The following is a 19524-nucleotide window of genomic DNA, read 5'->3' on the forward strand; positions in this document are numbered from 1 at the left end:
CAAACCTTCCTATACACCAATAATAGACAAACAGAGAGCCAAATCATGAATGAACTCCCATTCACAATTGCTATAAACAGAATAAAATACCTAGGAATACAACTTACAATGGATATGAAGGACCTCTTCAGGGAGAACTACAAACCACTGCTCAAGGAAATGAGAGAACACAAACAAATGGAAAAACATTCCATGCTCATGGATTGGAAGAATCAGTATCGTGAAAATGGCCATACTGCCCAAAGTAATTTATAGATTCAATGCTATCCCCATCAAGCTATCATTGACTTTCTTCACAGAATTAGAAAAAACTACTTTAAATTTCCTATGAAACCAACAAAGAGCCCGTATAGCCAAGACAATCCTAAGCAAAAAGAACAAAGCTGGAGGCGTCATGCTACCTGACTTCAAACTGTACTACAAGTCTACAGTAACCAAAACAGCATGGTACTGGTACCAAAACAGATATATAGACCAATGAAACAGAACAGAGGCATCAGAAATAATGCTACACATCTACAACCATCTGATCTTTGACAAACCTGACAAAAACAAGCAATGGGGAAAGGGTTCGTTATTTAATAGTGTTGGGAAAACTGGCTAGCCATATGCAGAAAACTGAAACTGGACGCCTACCTTACACCTTATACAAAAATTAACTTGATGGATTAAAGACTTAAACACAAGATCTAAAACCATAAAAACCGTAGAGGAAAGCCTAGGCAATACCATTCAGGACATAGGCATGGGTGAAGACTTCATGACTAAAACACCAAAAGCAATGGCAATAAAAGCCAAAATTGACAAATGGGATCTAATTAAACTAAAGAGTTCTGCACAGCAAAAGAAACTACCATCAGAGTAAACAGGCAACCTACAGAATGGGAGAAAATTTTTGCAGTCTATCCATCTGACAAAGGGCTAACATCCAGAATCTTCAAGGAACTTAAACAAATTTACAAGAAAAAATCAACCCCATCAAAATGTGGGTGAAGGTTATGAACAGACATTTCTCAAAAGAAGACATTTATACAGCCAACAAACATGAAAAAAAGCTCATCATCACTGGTCATTAGAGAAATGAAAATCAAAACCACAATGAGATACTATCTCATGCCAGTTAGAATGGCGATCATTAAGAAGTCAGGGAACAACAGATGCTAGGGAGGATGTGGAGAAATAGGAACACTTTACACTGTTGGTGGGAGTGTAAATTAGTTCAACCATTGTGGAAGACAGTGTGGCGATTCCTCAAGGATCTGGAACCAGAAATACCATTTGACCCAGCAATCCCATTACTGCGTATATGCCCAAAGGATTATAAACCATTCTACTATAAAGACACATGTACACGTGTGTTTACTGCAGCACTGCTCACAATAGCAAAGACTTGGAACCAACCCAAATGCCCATCAATGATAGACTGGATAAAGAAAATGTGGCACATATACACCATGGAATACTATGCAGCCATAAAAAAGGATGAGTTCATGTTCTTTGCAGGGACATGGATAAAGCTGAAAACCATCATTCTCAGCAAACTAACACAGGAACAGAAAACCAAACACCGCATGTTCTCACTCCTAAGTGGGAGTTGAATAACGAGAACACATGGAGACAGGGAGTGGAACATCACACACCAGCGCCTGTCAGAGGCTGGGGGGCTAGGGGAGGGATAGCATTAGGAGAAATACCTAATGTATATGACAGGTTAATGGGTGCAGCAAAACACCATGGTACATGTATACCTGTGTAACAAACCTGCACGTTCTGCACATGTATCCCAGAACTTAAACTATATATAAAAAACAAAAAGAGTTAATTATGCCTTCTTACCTTAGACATCCCTTCGCTTACTTTCCCGGTTCACTGCCTTCCTTCTTGTCATAATCCTTCTGCTTGAAATAGATGTTGTCAAAAGCCTAATTTCAGTTTAGAAAAATGTCCTCTTCTACTGCCCTTCCTATTCAATGGATTAAGGATAAAAGCAGACAAACAGATTGAACATAGAAACTCTGAGATTATTTACAATTTCAGAATCGGTAATCAAAGCAAGAGCTCCACAGTGTTCTTACCTAACTGCCTTGCAGATGCCTGGCACTGAGTCTTAGCAACTTCCCTATGAACTCAGGTTCATTTTAAAAACTTCCCGTACTTTCTATTCAAAGGAATCCCTGACCAATACTGCCACCTACTGATGAGTAGGTGAGAAACCAGGACAATCAGATGGAGCGTGTAAACCAGTTTAATGAAAACGAAGACAGACAATAATGAAAAATTCCTTGAAGTCGGTAAAATAATCTGCCTTTCCCAAAGAGTACTAGTAAGGAATTTACATAGAATCCTACAGCAGCATTAAGCAAAGATTGTATAAGTGCAAAGAATTACAATGACCTCTGATATAGTCTGGCTGTCCCCACCTGAATCTTATCTTGAATTGTAATCTGAATTGTAATCCCCATATGTTGGGGGAGGCACCTTGTGGGAAGTGACTGAATCATGGGGGCAGTTCCCTGTGCTGTTCTTGTGATTGTGAGTTCTCACAAGATCTAATGGTTTTGTGAGGGGCTTTTCCCTCCTTCACCCTGCGCTTCTCATTCTTCTCCTTCCTGGCACCATGTGAAGGACATGTTTGCTTATCCTTCTGCCATGATTGTAAGTTTCCTGAGGCTTCCCCAGCTATGTAAGTCAATTAAACCTCTTTATAAATGACCCAGTCTCAGGTATTTCTTCATAGCAGTGTGAGAACAGATTAATGAAGCCTCTTTCAGAAAAGAGCATCACCAACGTTAACAGGACAACCAGTCCTCCTTTAAGAGTTCAAATGTTTCAAACTCAAGGCAAATATATTTGTTTTTATTTTGTCTCATACACACACAGAAAAACAAATAAAAATCTAGCCTGAGATTTAAAACCCACTAAGGAAAAAAAATCACAGCAAAAGCAGTAGGTTAACATCAGGATATTTATATTCAAGGCTCTATGGTCTCAAGTTTTTTTTCTCTTTAGAGCCAGGCATGGTGGCATGCACCTGTGGTCCTAGCTACTCACAAGGCTGAGGCAGGAGGTTTGCTTGAGCCCCAGAGCTTGAGGCTGCAGTTAGCTGCGAATGCACTACTGTACTCCAATCTGGACAGCAGAGCAAGACCCTGTCTCTAAAAAATTTAAGATTTTTTAAAGTCCATATTTTTGGGTTATTTAAATGTGATATTATTCAACAATGATGAACTTGGGTCGTGAGTTCTAAAAGGGATTCAAAATAAAATGGCATTTTCAGTTTTTTAAAAGTAAGATACTTTTTCATGATCAAAAATATGTTGTGTCTCCCTCTTGACCTCCTTTTCAGGTAGGTAGCAAACGTTGTGAAATTTAGTTGGCATATGCTTCAGACAACCTTTTACTTCAATCATTATCCTTACTGCTATCTCTTTTTTTGAAGTTGTATACTCCTAAAATGTTTTAAGCACTTAATTTTTCTTTTATGTTGTTAATTGTTTTCAACCCACTAATAAGTACCATTTTGCTAATTGGGAAATTAATACATACTGTCAAAGAAACAGACTAAACTGTATTTTGAAAATCCTAAAGAATAAAAATTTGTAAAAGGAAAAAAACTAAAGATGAAAACATATTTATATCTCCGACATCTTCCTACTTTTTTTTTTTTTTTTTTTTGAGCCAGAGTCTTGTTGTCACCCAGGCTGGAGTGCAGTGGTGCGATCTTGGCTCACTGCAGGCTCCGCCTCCCGGGTTCACGCCATTCTCCTGCCTCAGCCTCCCAAGTAGCTGGGACTACAGGCGGCCGCCACTTCGCCCGGCTAATCTTTTGTATTTTTAGTAGAGACGGGGTTTCACTGTGTTAGCCAGGATGGTCTCGATCTCCTGACCTCGTGATCTTCCTACTTTAAAAATTACAAAGAAAATAGCAGAAATAAAATAGAGGTGACTTTTAATAACAAAAAGAGTCCATTTCTCAATATTAATAAAGAAAAAGCAAAAATACTCATAAACACATAGGATTAAAAGTAATGATTCCAAGAGAAGATAATTTAGAAAAAGGCATTTAATTACAAAATTTTCTTTTAAATAAAAAAGCAATGGCACGAATCACCACAAAATTATTTAAGTGATCATATCCACAGGCTGTTCTTGTAATTATATGCTAAAAATTTATGACTGTTCTCATTAACAGCATTCCCCCCTTCATTAGAGACATCAAGAGCTTCTGAGAATGTGTAATTTTTCCTAAAGTACTACTAAAAGTATCATAAACACCGTTTATGCAGCATTCATTTACATCACACCTTTTATTTACTACATTCTAAACCCATAAAATATTTAACATTTCTCTACTTCATTTCTCTTATTTACAGTACAGAGGCTCATCTCTTGTCACAATATGGTTTGTGCATTAAAATCCCTGGGAATAGTACTTTCAAGAACATTTTAATAAATTGACTCCGATTATTTAAAATAAGAACACAAACAAAAGCTTTTTCACCCAGAAGAATAATTCTTCCAGTAGACTTATTCAGGGCTTAAAAAAAATCCCTCTTTAAGTAGAATACATTCTTCAACCATTACTGGATTATACTATCATGCATATTTATAATGCTAATATGACAACACGTAAAGCCAGCTATGACTTTTAAAATTCCATTTAGAAGAGTACAGTAGACAGAAAGTGCTTTGGCTTTCACTCTCTTGTTATCCATAATCCAGTTATTATTTCACATGGGTATATTTTATTTATTCTTAGTATATAAGTATTTAATGGTTCAGTAATAACTGGCAGCTTCTGACAGTCCTATTTTCTTGATCGCTGATACAGTTCTGTGAACATAAGTCAGATGAACTGGAAAAAAAATGCAAATCACTTCCTGTGATACAGCAGGAAAAGGTGGAATGTTATTATTTGAGCAAATGATTCAAAGAGATGAATACTACCATTCTGTCGTGACAGGAATACTGTGAAATTAGGTATGTTTTAATGTGCTGTCTTCACAACTTGCCATACCTGGTATTTGTTATCTTTTTGGTCAAAAAGCAAACCTAACTGGGAAAGGGCAGATGTGAGTAGGTAATAGAAGTGAGAGAGCATATATTACAGTATATATGATTTTAGGAGAAAAGAGTGGGAAGAGAATATATTTTCACATATTAAAAAAAAAACTATGTCACATCTGGACACATTTCACAGAGCATATGAAAACTACCCATAAGCTAATTAAGCCTTTTTACTCTCACTCCAGAAATTTTTTTTCTAATAATAACATTAATAATAATTAATATAATTCTGGCAGCAGCACAAATCTATGACTTTTTAAGGCTTGAGAGAGTCATTTTTAAATAGTTGGGTACAACTGAATAATAAGAGTCCTGCCATTTCTTTTATTTACACTCTTGACTCAGCAAGAATTATGACAGAAATCCACATGGTTATCTGAAGCTTGTTAAGTCTTCTACAATGGCTTTGACTTTATAACCCACTCAGCATTTGGGTTAAGCTGATATAAATCCTTCATGTAAGTGTCATCATCAAGGCAGCGTTCCCCTGTTAAAATAGATGTTGTGTTAGTTTAATACAGCAGGTAGATTGGTATGCAATTTTAAACTTAAGCTTAATTATTTAACTCTTAAGTCTTGGACTTCAAAATACTTATTCTACTTTGGGAGGCCAAGGTGGGCAGATTGATTGATATCAGGAGTTTGAGGCCAGCCTGGGCAACATAATGAAACTCCGTCTCTACAAAAAATACAAAAATTAGCTAGGCATGGTGGCTTGCACCTGTAGTCCCAGCTACTCAGGGGGCTGAGGTGGGAGGATGGCTTGAACTCAGGAGGTGGAGGTTGCAGTGAGCTGAGGTTGCACCACCGCACTTCAGCATGGGTGACAGAGGCAGACACTGTCTCCAAAACAAATAAAAAAAAAAAAACTTCTCATTCTTTCCTGTTTCTCAAAATATTGTAAGAATTGGCCAACAATTGGAAAAATAAATTTGGTAGTCTTTCTCCAAATGAATAGGTTTCAAACTAATTTAGGAACCTGAAAATATTTTGTATGATAGGCTTTTAAATGGTTCCTTAAAAGCTTAATCACCTTATTAGGAGGGGCAATGGTTTTGAATCCACCTAAGAAACTACATTTAATTCCCAAGATCTAAAAGTAAAATAAGAAATCAAATATATTAATATTTAAATAACCTTTACTAATAGAGTTAACAATTCCAGGTTTCTAGTGTCATTGCCTATTTAAATTTAAGAATAAACCTTCACATTCCTATATTTAACTTTTAATATTTACTAACATTTTTAATTCCCACAAAAACATTCTACAAAATTTATTGCAAAATTATTTTTAATTACTATTTTGAACTTAACATTATTTCATTTATTTCTTAATAATTTTACCCTTACCATTTCCGAGAGTCAAAAAAGAGAAAAAGATTATTTTAAATTTTTAAAAAGAGATGGGTAAGACTCACTGATAATTACAAAAGGGTAAAATATAAAACATGGTCAAAATTAATTCATTCCATTTTTTAAATTACTAATGTGAATTTGAGTGTGTGTGCATGTGTACAAAATTTAGCAGGAAATCAACCATGGCAAAAGTAAATCTGATTTTACTAAAAATATCTAATACTGTACTATAATAAAGTGTTATCTTAGCCTTATATAAGCTCAACTACTTCCTTTACTATGTGACATGAGTATATTAAAAAGAAGAGAGTTTTGAAAAACTTGCATCATTAAGCATTCCAGGAGTTATTCCTACTGTATAGGGAACTTGCCTTTGCTGAAATTGAACATAGATGGGCATTTGTACAGGAGCTCAAACAGAGCCTGAAGAGAAAGGTCAAACCATTAAAGAAATCCACAATATTCAGCAACTTATCTAAAGCATGGTATATTTTACTTCTAATTTCTTGTTCTTCCTCCAAAGACATAAATAATAACCACTGGCAACATCAAAACAGCATATGAAATGCAAAGAGAAAAAAATGTGCTTACCAATATTTCCTCCAATTTCATACAAAAAAACTTCTCCTTTCTTGAGAGTCTGGGCAACCCCACTATGAGGGACAAAACAAACCGATTAGTTGTATCATCAAACAGCTTGCAAGTAAATCACTTTAATGTGCTTGGGGAATTCTGGCTGGTATGGAAAATTCATAACTTAGACACACTGTAATTATCTACACGTTTGTATTTTCCCATCTGTTAAATGTACCCAATAGGTAATAAAAGTGTCACACCTGTAAATTAAAATAAACAAACGGAATTATACATCTGAAGGCAAAATAGTAAATCAGTATCTAAATCTGTAAAATTCAAAGGAAAAGTGAATGTAACCTTTCAGCTGCCAATCAAATTATTAATATGATTATCCACTTTGTATACAAGCCGAAATGGTCCTCATAAAACTATTAAAAGAAATGTTTCCACCTTAGTTTTCACATTATGCTTATTCAATAAGTATTTATCATAGGTTTGCTGTGCTGACAACTCCAGTAGTGTGCAAGATGCATGTAAGGAATAAGACATGCTTCTGGCTGGATGTGAAGGCTCATGCCTGTAATCCCAGCACTTTGGGAGGCCAAAGCAGGTAGATCGCTTGAGCCCAGTCTGGGCAACATGGCAAAACCCCGTTTCTACCCAAAAATACAAAAAATGTAGCCGTGCATGGTGGTGAGTGCCTGTGATCCTAGCTACTCAGGAAACTGAGGTGGGAGGACTGCTTGAGCCCAGGAGATGGATGTTGCAGTGAGCTGAGATTGTGCCACTGCACTCCAGCCTGGGTGACAGAATGAGATCCTGTCTCCAAAAAGAAAAAAAAAAAAAATAAGCCATGCTCCTCTGTCAGTTGTGCAGATGAGGGCAGCACAGACCCTCAGAGTGGAAGCAAATTATGTTATTATCTTTTTGTAAAAGAATTACCTGAGAAACCTGCTAAAAATTCAGATCGAGAGCTCTAGAAACTCAGATTTAGCTGGTCTAGGATAAAGCCCAAGAAACTGCTTTTCAAATGCTCTGTAGTGGATTCTGAAGCATGGCAAGGTTAGTGGACCACTGAGATAAGGCCCTGAAGACACACTCTCTGGAACTGAGAAGAGAAAATCAGGTCTGACTTGTATTCAAGCCATTAGGAAGAGCATGGTGTGGCAGCAGCGCTCCTCACCACCCATGGAATGGCTCATCTGGTTCTCCTCCTTTCTCTCCCTGCCCTGTGTCCCTGGCACACTGGACATTCAGGGCTCTCTGGGCCCTCATGCTATGTTTCACCTGCTGCACTGCATCTGATCCACTTTGTTTCCAACTACAGTATAGGTTTAGCTTTTAAATAATTTAATCATTATTATTTTTGTTTTTAATCTAGTACATAACACAATCAACTATGGATCTAAAGAGAATCCCTGTTTCTGTGAAACCCAAATTGAATGTTTCAGGAGACTTGATTTAAAGAAAAACATCTAGTTAGATATTGCTCTCAGACTGATTCTCAAGTACCTGTGTTCCACTTTAAAGAAACAGGAACTAGATTTCCTGGTATATTCAGATTTTTGCATAATGCTAATCAACAAATTCATCATTAAAGGCAACAATCCTTTACCAAAGAAAGAATGAATGTGCGATTTATTATACATATATTGTATATCATTCATGTGTCCATTGGCTTCAGTTGAGGAGGTGGGGGAGAAAAAGAATGGAAGGATATAGAGTTTCTACCTGCCCCAACACAGGTGGAATACAAATGGAAGAAGCACAGGAATGTGGTGGAAGAAATACATAAACATTTACTGATAATTTCACTTACTATGCGGCCCAGACAGACAGTGCCATATGCTGCATGGTCATTTTCCTAGTTAATTACAACAATAGATGCTATTCTGGTCCATTCTTATAAATGAGGAACTTGATACTTAAAGAGATGATAAAAACTAGCTGAAGGTGAAACAGAAACAGTTAGCTTTGAAATCCAGACTGCGTCCCGAAGCATAAGGAAAGGGGTCGAGGACTGGGGGCAGAAGTGAGGTAAATGGAGAAGTTTACCAGACTTCCATCTAGGTGGAGAAGGAATAGGAGGAAGAGCGGGAAGAGGATACTCTGCTCCAGGGGTAGCAAATGCTTATTGAATACAAACACCACAAGCAGAAAATCCAAATTTGTCAGAGGATAGTTGTCACAAGCTGGTGCTTTCTATAACAATATAACTATAATTGTTTCATGCTATACCTTAAATATTAAAGCCACAGTTGAATGTGGGGTACAGCTTCATAGTCTCATATCACTAGCAAGTAGAAGAACAAAAGTACAGACTACATTGAGCACTTGGGTCCTGAAAGTAAATGTAAATTAACTGTGTCTGGCTGGAAAGAGCTGCTTATATGTGAAGTCTGGCCAGGTCTTCAGGTACACGTTCTGGGAGAGAATGAGAACATGGCTGGTGGGAAGAATGGCAAAAGTTAGTATCTACTAAGTCAAGGTAGGGAGCAGAGAGGAAGTGGACTGACTTTGCAGAAGCTGCAAGACACTATAGGGAGCAAAGACATCTGAGATCTTCCAACTGCCTCCAGGACATAATCCCCAAAAATCCATCTACTGTCAGACTCTGCACTACTGGTTCCCAGATCTATGACGCTCTGTAGATCCTCCAGCCAGGAGTGAAACCACAGATTTAGAATTCCAGCTCTAGCACCTATGAAAAATGTGTGACCTTGCAAATCTCTTTTCTTATCAGTGAAACAGACGTAATAATAGCACTTACTTCAGAGTGCTGTTCTGAGGGAAGTTTACGCTGGCTTATTGAAGCCTAGATATTACCAATAAGCCTGTCTCTCATTTCATCACCATCTGCTAGCTGCACAGATTCACCCTTTCTCCCAATTTATAAACCCTGAGGGAAGGTACTTTAAAATATATGTTTATATCTCCCCTTCCAATTATGGTACTAGAAGTATTTAATATGTTTCTGTTCTGTTTAAGGCCCTGTCCTAGAACAGAAACATATTAAATACTTCTAATACCATATATTAAAATTGCAGAGGCTTTGGCAGAAAGCTTGATTGAAGCCCCCAAATGTTAGAATGAGGAGGTTAAATTCAATGAAAGACCAAGACAGAGTATTCATAAACTGAGATGCCAATGCCCTGGATGTCCCTCTGTTTTTAAACATTTAGTTTATTTCAGTGACTGAAAATGAGGCTGGAGGAGGCATGAAAACATGACTTCAGCTAAAAGAAAGAATTCAAAGGGCAAAACCTGAAAATTCAATATACTTGTTAGAATCTCTAAAGTATAAGAAAAGACACTGCGAAGTGTTCTGGAAAGGGCATACTCTAATATAGTGAGAGGGATGCTAGCAGCTTTCAAATGACTCTCCCTGCCCCGTCAACTCCAAAATATAGATGAAGGGCCTGTTGTCCTTAATGAGGATGGTATGTTCTCCCCTTGAGACTCCAGCGCTCAAAGGCCTGGTTTTCCTTTTTCAATTCTTTATGGTTTGTTTTTAAATTTGACCATTTTGAAATTCATTATATTTCAAAGAAAAAGTTGTGTCTTTTCTTTATTTTAATGCCACTGCATCCTAATTAGTAATTTTCCTTACAGCCTACAAACAGTAATTAACATATAATTCCAATCAACATATCCTGGAAAGAATATTGAGTGGTCTTGCTTGGCAAGCCCATCATAGGCCCAGTGAAGCAACACTCAGAAATCCTGCTTGAATCAGGCTCAACCTGAACACAAGCCACATCAAATGAACTAAACTCATTCCAACAGTCTAATGGTTAAGTCTGCTGTTCTCTTCTGCTGGGAAGACAATATTTTTAAGCATTTCATACTACCCCCCAATTAAAACAGAAAAAAAAGAAGAAGAAGCGAAGGCGAGAGAGAGAGCAAGTGACTTAAGCCATGGAATAATTAACACAAAACAGGCCTCTACCTTTCTTGGCTGAGAAACCTGGCAAGTACATCACTGGCTTTTAGCTCTTCAGTTAGCTGTATTGCCATGGAAACTTTCGAAAGATGGGGAGCTTGCACTCGAATCACTCCCTGAGGAACGTCAGCCTGCAAAGCAATAATGACACTGGAACAAAGCTGGCAGCAGCTGGAACGTGTAACTCTACAATGCATTATATAGTAAGTGTGCTTAACTACCACGCATTTTACTTCACTACATAAAAACCTTAACTACTGTATAATGTAATTTGCTAAATTACATCAAACCTCAAATATCCTCTTAATGGTGATAGGGGAACTTTATAATGCCTGTGCAGTAATGCTTAATTATTTTTAAAGATGTAAAGAATGACAGCAATAACCATTACTGCCATATTAAGTGCTGATTTCTGAGTATTATCTACTAGAGGGTGCTTCTTCATGTAGCAATTTATGAAATTGAATCAGAAAGAAGTTACTCTGTGTGCTATTGCAGTATGTGCATTTGAAAAATCTTTCTGGACATTCACAAAATTTCACAAAATTTTTTTGTCTCTGAATGTTTTATAAAAAAGAAACACACTTTTCTATTTATATTATGTCTGTTCCCCATTTGGTTAACGAGCTCATGCTTTTTGGCTATACACTTTGAACTTACGATGACCCCATTCTAAATCTTTTGCCCATGGATGTGAAAAACATTTTATGGATTCGAGGATACCAGTGAAAGTTTATGAGGTTTGTAATACCAAAATGTCAGCTATAGCATTAGAAATATTAGGCTTCATTAATTCCTAAATGGTTTTGCCAAAATAAATACTATTATTTATAACCATTATGACTTGGACCTTAGAATAAACAGCACACACAAATCATGTTCAAAAGATAATGCTTTAAATAATACAAATACCCTTTTCAATTGAACCAAAATTTATTAAGCATCTACTGAGTACTAGATATTGTACTAGGTTTACTTACCCAGTAATAAATAAGAAACAAGTCCTTTACTGCATAATATTATTTTGTGCCCACAATATCATGTCCTTTTTTTTTTAAATGTACATGGTCTTGAATTGTTTTTTTAAAAAATATACAGCTCAGGAGTTTGAGACTAGCCTGGCCAACATGGCGAAACCCTGTTTCTACTAAAAATACAAAAATTAGCTGGGTGTGGTGGTGCCCATCTGTAATCCCAGCTACTTGGGAGGCTGAGGTAGGAGAATTGCTTGAACCCAGGAGGCTGAGGTTGCAGTGAGCTGAGATGCACTCCAGCCTGGGAGACAGAGTGAGACTCCATCTCAAAAAATAAATAAATAAATAAAAATAAAATAAAATAAACGTCGAGCAGAGATATACAACAGATGCCATTAATTTGATTTCTTTCAAAGTTCCACAAAAATAATATACCTTTAGAATCAGGCTCTATAAAAATGTAGGTATCCGGTCGGGCGCGGTGGCTCACGCTTGTAATCCCAGCACTTTGGGAGGCCGAGGCGGGCGGATCACGAGGTCAGGAGATCGAGACCACGGTGAAACCCCGTCTCTACTAAAAATACAAAAAAATTAGCCGGGCGTGGTGGCGGGCGCCTGTAGTCCCAGCTACTCGGAGAGGCTGAGGCAGGAGAATGGCGTGAACCCGGGAGGCGGAGCTTGCAATGAGCCGAGATTGCGCCACTGCACTCCAGCCTGGGTGACAGAGCAAGACTCCATCTCAAAAAATAAATTAATTAATTAATAATAAAAAAATAAAAATGTAGGTATCCTAAAAGATTTAATATTGCTTCTCAGTAATATCAGAGATTTAGTGTGGGAATAACAAGGAAAAGAAGCAACACGGTATAAGACTGTACAGTGAGTATGGGATTGTGGAAGGCCACGGACTGCAAACAACAGCTAGACCTGCAAAGGTATCACAAAGGACCTGACCATCAACCTCAGAAATCCTGCTGCAGAGTGGGTGGTGCCCCACCCGCCTCCTTCCTCTGACCAATCAGTGAAAGGCCACAGAACACATTACTCCAAACCTGAACAAAAATGGACAAAGCCTTCCAGGGCCTTACACTCATGACTCTGCTGGGCTAACCTTGGTCATAGCATCCTCCTCTAACTTCTCTTGCAGGACATATTATGCTCAATTCAATTTGAAGGACAACCTAATCCCAATCTCCCAGTTCCAAGCCCCCAATTCCAACCTGTGCCCACACCCCTCAATTCCTGCTTCATCTTTCTATCCAGCCTGAATCCTTGGCTTGGTTTTTTGACTTATTGATACTTTAGTCTATGACCTTGACCTCATCCCTAGGATACAAGTATAATTTCCCTTTGTCCTTGATTCTGTGACAGGCTTTATTTTCACTTATAACACTTCGGAACACGTGCTGCTTCTTGCAATGGATGGGGCATTTCGTGTGGCACAAAGCAGTTATTAAATCAATGGTGTAACATACAACTCAGCAACTCCATGAACTTCTCCCTTGGGTTTGAACTCTAGGTTATTTTCCACTATGGCCATTTAACCTGTTCGCATGGCCTCACCTATTTGTTGCCTCACAGGAGGTGGAAAATAATAAGTGGCAGGGACACCTATAACATTAGACTGAAAATTGTAATAGCAACATCTGAAGCACTGAGACTATGCTCATAAAACCCTAATCCACCTTGTCTACTCAGTAAGCACAACAATATTGGTATTTTGGATTCTGTTAGTTTATCACTATTATTATTACTATTGTTTTGTGGAGGGACTTGAACAGCAGGCTAGAGCTTGCAGATAGCCATGTGCTTTATATTGAGGTTAAAAGTTAGGAAATCCTGGTTAAGTCATAGTGTCAAATATCCTTATATACAGGTTTATCAGGGACAGAAATTGCTCCCATAATCACATCTTACCCAGCCCTAGAATATCAAGAAGGCAGCCAAATTTACACTGACATTTAAAGTGAGGATGACTGGATTAAGTTTTTATATAGAGAAAGTCCATAATAAATGAGTTGCAAAATCAAAATGATTCAGAAAGTAATATGTTACCATAGAGAGTTCAGGGATATGGCAATCTTAGTCAGCTCCGTGCCTTTTCCCCCACTATTTCTTGTAGAACCTTCTACTGTTTGGATAAAAAAGCCCATCAGCACTCCAAGCTTTCCTATCTTTGTGTACATTCTACTCCCCCTCCCAAATATCTGCTGACCATTTTCAAGGCTCAGCTTAAATACCTCAAACTCCATGGAACCTTCCATGCTCCACAGAGTCAAAAGGAATCTCTTCATTCCACTGACTGTCCTTCATAAGGGTCCTACTATATGACCTGTATTCTGGTTGTATGCCACATATCTGACTCATATCTGTAGCCACCCATCAATGTTTATTGATTAAATGAATCATTCAAAATTACTTATTTTTTGTTTTTACTAACAATGATAACATAAACAAAGTAAAATTTCTCTAGAATAAAAGAAAGTATGCCAAAGGATATTTCCTTAATGGCAAAAACTCATCTTAGGAACATTGTCTAAAAGAAACAAGTTAAGGTGCCTCTATCCACCATATGGTATTCCCTCCACTACCAAGAAAAGACAGGAAGGGAAAGAAAGCAGAGAAAAGGAATTAAGTACGTTACAAGAGATAATTCAGTCACTTACTTCTGTAGAGAGCCAAAGAGAAAAGCCAGAGTTACTAACATTAGCATGTACCTGCTTGGGGATGTAGTCTCTTTTCCCCTCCAACACATCTCATGAAGAGCTGAATGTATTAGTCTCTTCTTGTGCTGCTATGAAGAAATACCCAAGACTAGGTAATTTATAAAGAAAAGAGGTTTAATTGATTCATAGTTCCTCATGGCTAGGGAGGCCTCAGGAAACTTACAATCATGGCAGAAGGCACCTCTTCACAGGGCAGCAGGAGAGATAAATGTCAAGCAAAAGGGGAAGAGCCCCTTATAAAACCATCAGATCTCATGAGAACTCACTCACTATCACAAGAACAGCAGCATAAGGGTTACCACCCCCATGATTCAATTACCTCCTACCAGGTGCCTCCCACAACACATGGGGATTACGGGAACTAGAATTCAAGATGAGATTTGGGTGGGGACACAGCCAAACCATATCATTCCATCCCTAGCCTTCCAAAATCTCATGTCCTCACATTTCAAAACATAATCATGCCTTTCCAACAGTCCCCCAAAGTCTTAACTCATTCCAGCATTTACCCAAAAGTCCAAGTCCAAGGCCTCATCTGAGACAAGGCAAGTCTCTTCCACCTATGAGCCTGCAAAATCAAAAGCAAGTTAGTTACTTCCTAGATACAATGGGGGTACAGGCATTGAGCAAATGCACCCATTCCAAATGGGAGAAATTGGCCAAAACAAGGGGGCTACAGGCCCCCATGCAAGTCCGTAATCCAATAGGGAAGTCACCAAATCTTTTTTTTTTTTTTTTTTTTTGCAATGGATTCTTGCTTTGTCACCCAGGCTGGAGTGTAGTGGTGTGATCTCAGCTCACTGCAACCTCTGCCACCCGGGTTCAAGCGATTCTTCTGCCTCATCCTCCTGAGTAGCTGAGATTATAGGTGCGTGCCACCATGCCCAGTTATTTTTGTATTTTTAGTAGAAACGGGGTTTCACCATGTTGGCTGCTGGTCTTGAACCCCTGACCTCAAGTGATCCACCCGCCTTGGCCTCCCAGAGTGCTGGGATAACAGGCATGAGCCACCATGCCCAGCCTAACCAAATCTTAAAAGTTCTAAAATGATCTTCTTTGACTCCATGTCTCACATTCAGGTCATGCTGATACAAGAGGTAGGCTCCTACAGCCTTGGGCAGCTCTGCCTCTGTGGCTTTGCAGGGTACAGACCCCCTCCTGGCTGCTTTCACAGGCTGGTGTTGAGTGTCTGCAGCCTTTCCAGGCACATAGCAACAGCTGTCAGCGGATCTACCATCCTGGGGTCTGAAGGACAATGGCCCTCCTCTTATAGCTCCACTAGGCAGTGTCCCAGTGGGGACTCTGTGTGGGGGCTCCAACCCCACATCTCCCTTTTGCACTGCCTTAGCAGCAGTTCTCCATGAGGGTTCTGCCCCTGCAGCAAATTTTGCCTGGACATCCAGGCATTTCTACGCATCCTCTGAAATCTAGGTGGAGGTTCCCAAACCTCAATTCTTGACTTCTGTGGACCTACAGACTAAACACCACATGTAAACTTGCCAGGCTTGGGGTTTGCACCCTCTGAAGTAATGGCCCGAGCTGTACCTTGGCCCCTTTTAGCCATGGCTGGAGCTGAAGCAGCTGGGATTCAGGGCACCATGTCCTGAGGCTGTGTAGAGCTGGGGTGCCCTGGGCCTGGCACAGCAAACCAGTTCTCCCTCCTAGGCCTTTCTGACTGTGATGGGAAGGGCTGCCTTGAAGGTCTCTGACATGCCTTGGAGACATTTTTCCCATTGTCTTGGTGATTAACATTTAGCTCCTTGTTACTTATGCAAATTTCTGCAGTGGGATTGAACTTCTCCCCAGAAAATGGGTTTTTCTATCACATTGTTAGGCTGCAAATTTTCCAAACTTTTATGTTCTGCTTCCCCTTCAATGCTTTGCCGCTTAGAAATTTCATCCACCAGATACCCTAAATCATCTCTCTCAAGTTCAAAGTTCCACAGATCTCTAGGGCAGAGTCAAATTGCCACCAGTTTCTTTGCTAAAGCATAGCAAGAATCACCCTTATTCCAATTGCCAACAAGTTCCTCATCTCCATCTGTGACCACTTCAGCATGGACTTCTTTGTCCATAATACTATCAGCATTTTGGTCAAGGCCATTCAATTAGTCTCTAGGAAGTTCGAAACTTTCCCACATCTTCCTGTCTTCTGAGCCCTCCAAGTCTCTAGTTCCAAACTCTTTCACATTTTCTTATCTTCTTCTGAGCCCTCCAAACAGTTCCAACCTCTGCCTGTTACCCAGTTCCAAAATCACTTCCACATTTTCAGGTATCTTTATAGCAGCATCCCACTCTATCGGTACCTATATCTGTATTAGTCATGGTTCTCTAAAAGGACAGAACTCATAGCATAGATGAGTTTATTAAGGAGTATTGACTCACACGATCACAAGGTGAAGTCCCACAATAGGCCATCTGTAAGCTGAGGAGCAAGGAAGCCAGTCCAAGTCCCAAAATCTCAAAAGTGGGGAAGCTGACAGTGGAGCCTTCAGTCTGTGGCTGAAGGTCAGACAGCCCCCTGGTAAACCACTGGTGTAAGTCCAAGAGTCCAAACGTTGAAGAACTTGGAGTCCAATGTTCCAGAGCAGGAAGCATCCAGCCAGGAGAAAGATGAAGGCCAAAGGACTCAGCAAGTCTGTCCTTTCCACTTTCTTCTGCCTGCTTTTATTCTAGCCATGCTGGCAGCTGATTAGATGGTGCCCACCAAGCCTCTCCCAGTCCACTGACCCAAATGTTAATCTCCTTTGGCAACACCCTCACAGACACACCCAGGAACAATACTTTGCCTCCTTTAATCAAGTTGACACTCAGTATTGACCATCACACGAAGAAGGCCTCTAATAATATGACCATAAGCCCATGCTTTCTAAATGAGCTCAGGTACCATAGCTTTGGGGAGTATGACCATGCCATGCTTCCTTATGAAATGAGGTATTGAGTTCAGGGTGGTAAAAGGACTTGCACAGAAAGCACCACATCTGACCCAGGAATCTAGGATCTTTCTGATAATTAAGAGTTTTAATAGAAGAGTCCCAAGATACTAGCTTCTGGGGGCAATTGGGAGTTTTCACATAGATGTGTAATGTTAGGTAATTGACATATTATGGGGTACACAGGCTGGTTTTTGCCAAGATGGGAAGCAGCATGAGTACTCTCCTACAGATTCCTTCTGGCTATGAAATAAAAACATTTCCCACATCCCTTTCCCTCAATGAGCGGGGGATGAGGTTAAGCCACCTTTGAGCTCAGCAAGAACCCTTCCCAAGCTACAAACTGTAATCATTTTGACTCATTTCACAAAGAGCTGGAATATCAATATCCTTGGAAAGCATTTCATTAAACCAACAATGGTACATGGTTTTCATTAAACCTTCCTAGGCTGACATTCTCTGACCACTAGAGAACCTGTATTCTACGGCAGGGAGAGAGTCTGTGTGGTTTGTGTGTCTACAGGATATGAACATTTCTCAGCTTGTTTATTTCTGTAGTGATTCATCCCATCCAAATTCTTACAACAATACAGAGGTTGAGAGTTTGACTCAATATGGATATACAACGCTCTTTATCTCTGAAGAAGAAACGAGTTTAACCAGTATATATAATGGTAAAGCTAAAGAGTTAAAGTTGTTTCTGGGAAGTTTTTGCTGGATATCTTGACAAGGAAGGCCAAATGATATTTACAAAGATGATAAACAATAAATTATGCCAAAGCCATCATTTAAATGGTGTATGACAACCACTATTAAGTACTAGCATCATGCTGTATCGAATACTGAAGTTATTAGTATACTAATTACATTGAGCTGCCAAGCTTTGAAAACACACAACATGCCTGATCGTTAAGCCAAACAGTCCATTCTTAACTTGAGCCATAATAATAACTGAATCTGTACACAGTATGATCTTTATAACCCTTCTCTTTCACATGTTTTAATCTAAAATTGTCACTCTGTCCCCTGCTTTTTTTTTTTCCCATTGAGATAGGGGAGGAGTGCGCTTGTGAACTGCAGTTAAGTGAGGTACAGCAGGACTGGAGAAGGGCAGTATTTGACTAACACACCATCAAAGAAAAGTCACAAAGGATTTTACAACTTCGAGAGTGTTAATTTCTTATGCATGCTAAGATTATTAAAATAGAGAAAATAACCTCATATGGTCTTCACATGTTTTACATATTGAACTAAAGTTTATATTTCTAAACCTGATTTTATTATTATCTGGTTAAATAACAATTTTAGCATTTTTTCATAAGGTATATAAAAACACTGCATTGCTCATATTTTTGCACTCTAGAGATTAGAAATTTAATGTCAGACCCGTAGAAGAGGTCTCTTTCTTTTTCATTAAAAGCTAATTTAAATGTAAAGCTGACATTTTTTATGCTACAGAAAACCCTTTTTATCTTCAAAAGGGCAAATTGGAAATACAGCTTTTTCAAAAAGAAGGCCAGATATAACACATATTTTAGAAAATTAAACAGGGACATTTTAGCAAGGTATCTTAAACTAAAATGGTATATTCATCACCTTAGTCTGAACTGACTATACTGGGAAGTGGTGATATAAAAGGAATTCGCTACTATCTTGAACTATGTGCTAATTATAATTGGATCTTTGTTATCCAAATGCCTTAAACTTTTATCCAACTCACAGATTCAAAGGATTTTAAAGAAAAGCTTAAAATAACTTCCGTAGTTAATAAGCATTTAATTTCCAATGACATAAGTTCTAATATTTTTTCTTGTAATGTGGTATTTTTATGCACTATTAAAAATCAGGGAATGTCATAAAAAGAAATAAGATTTTGTGCTTGATATTGTAATCTGATTTTCCACTTGGGTCCCCAAGTAAATCCAGACACTATTTCCAGACCTAAAGCA

The 19524-nt window shown here is 38.7% G+C and overlaps 1 protein-coding gene across 1 annotated transcript in view; it reads right to left on the reverse strand.

Moving 5' to 3' along the window:
• Positions 1 to 4045: 4045 nt before the first annotated feature.
• ARHGAP18 (Rho GTPase activating protein 18) overlaps positions 4046 to 19524 on the reverse strand; it is a 136882-nt gene continuing 121403 nt past the window's right edge. Inside the window, exons 13-15 of the mRNA XM_055263749.2 lie at positions 10949 to 11073; positions 7015 to 7076; positions 4046 to 5554 (exon numbers count right to left, since the gene is read on the reverse strand). Coding sequence (XP_055119724.2) covers positions 5463 to 5554; positions 7015 to 7076; positions 10949 to 11073 — 279 coding nt within the window. The 3' untranslated portion in view covers positions 4046 to 5462. The remainder of the gene's footprint in view (positions 5555 to 7014; positions 7077 to 10948; positions 11074 to 19524) is intronic.

Source organism: Symphalangus syndactylus, chromosome 2 (genome assembly GCF_028878055.3).
Source record: "Symphalangus syndactylus isolate Jambi chromosome 2, NHGRI_mSymSyn1-v2.1_pri, whole genome shotgun sequence".
Taxonomy (NCBI): Eukaryota; Metazoa; Chordata; class Mammalia; order Primates; family Hylobatidae; genus Symphalangus; species Symphalangus syndactylus.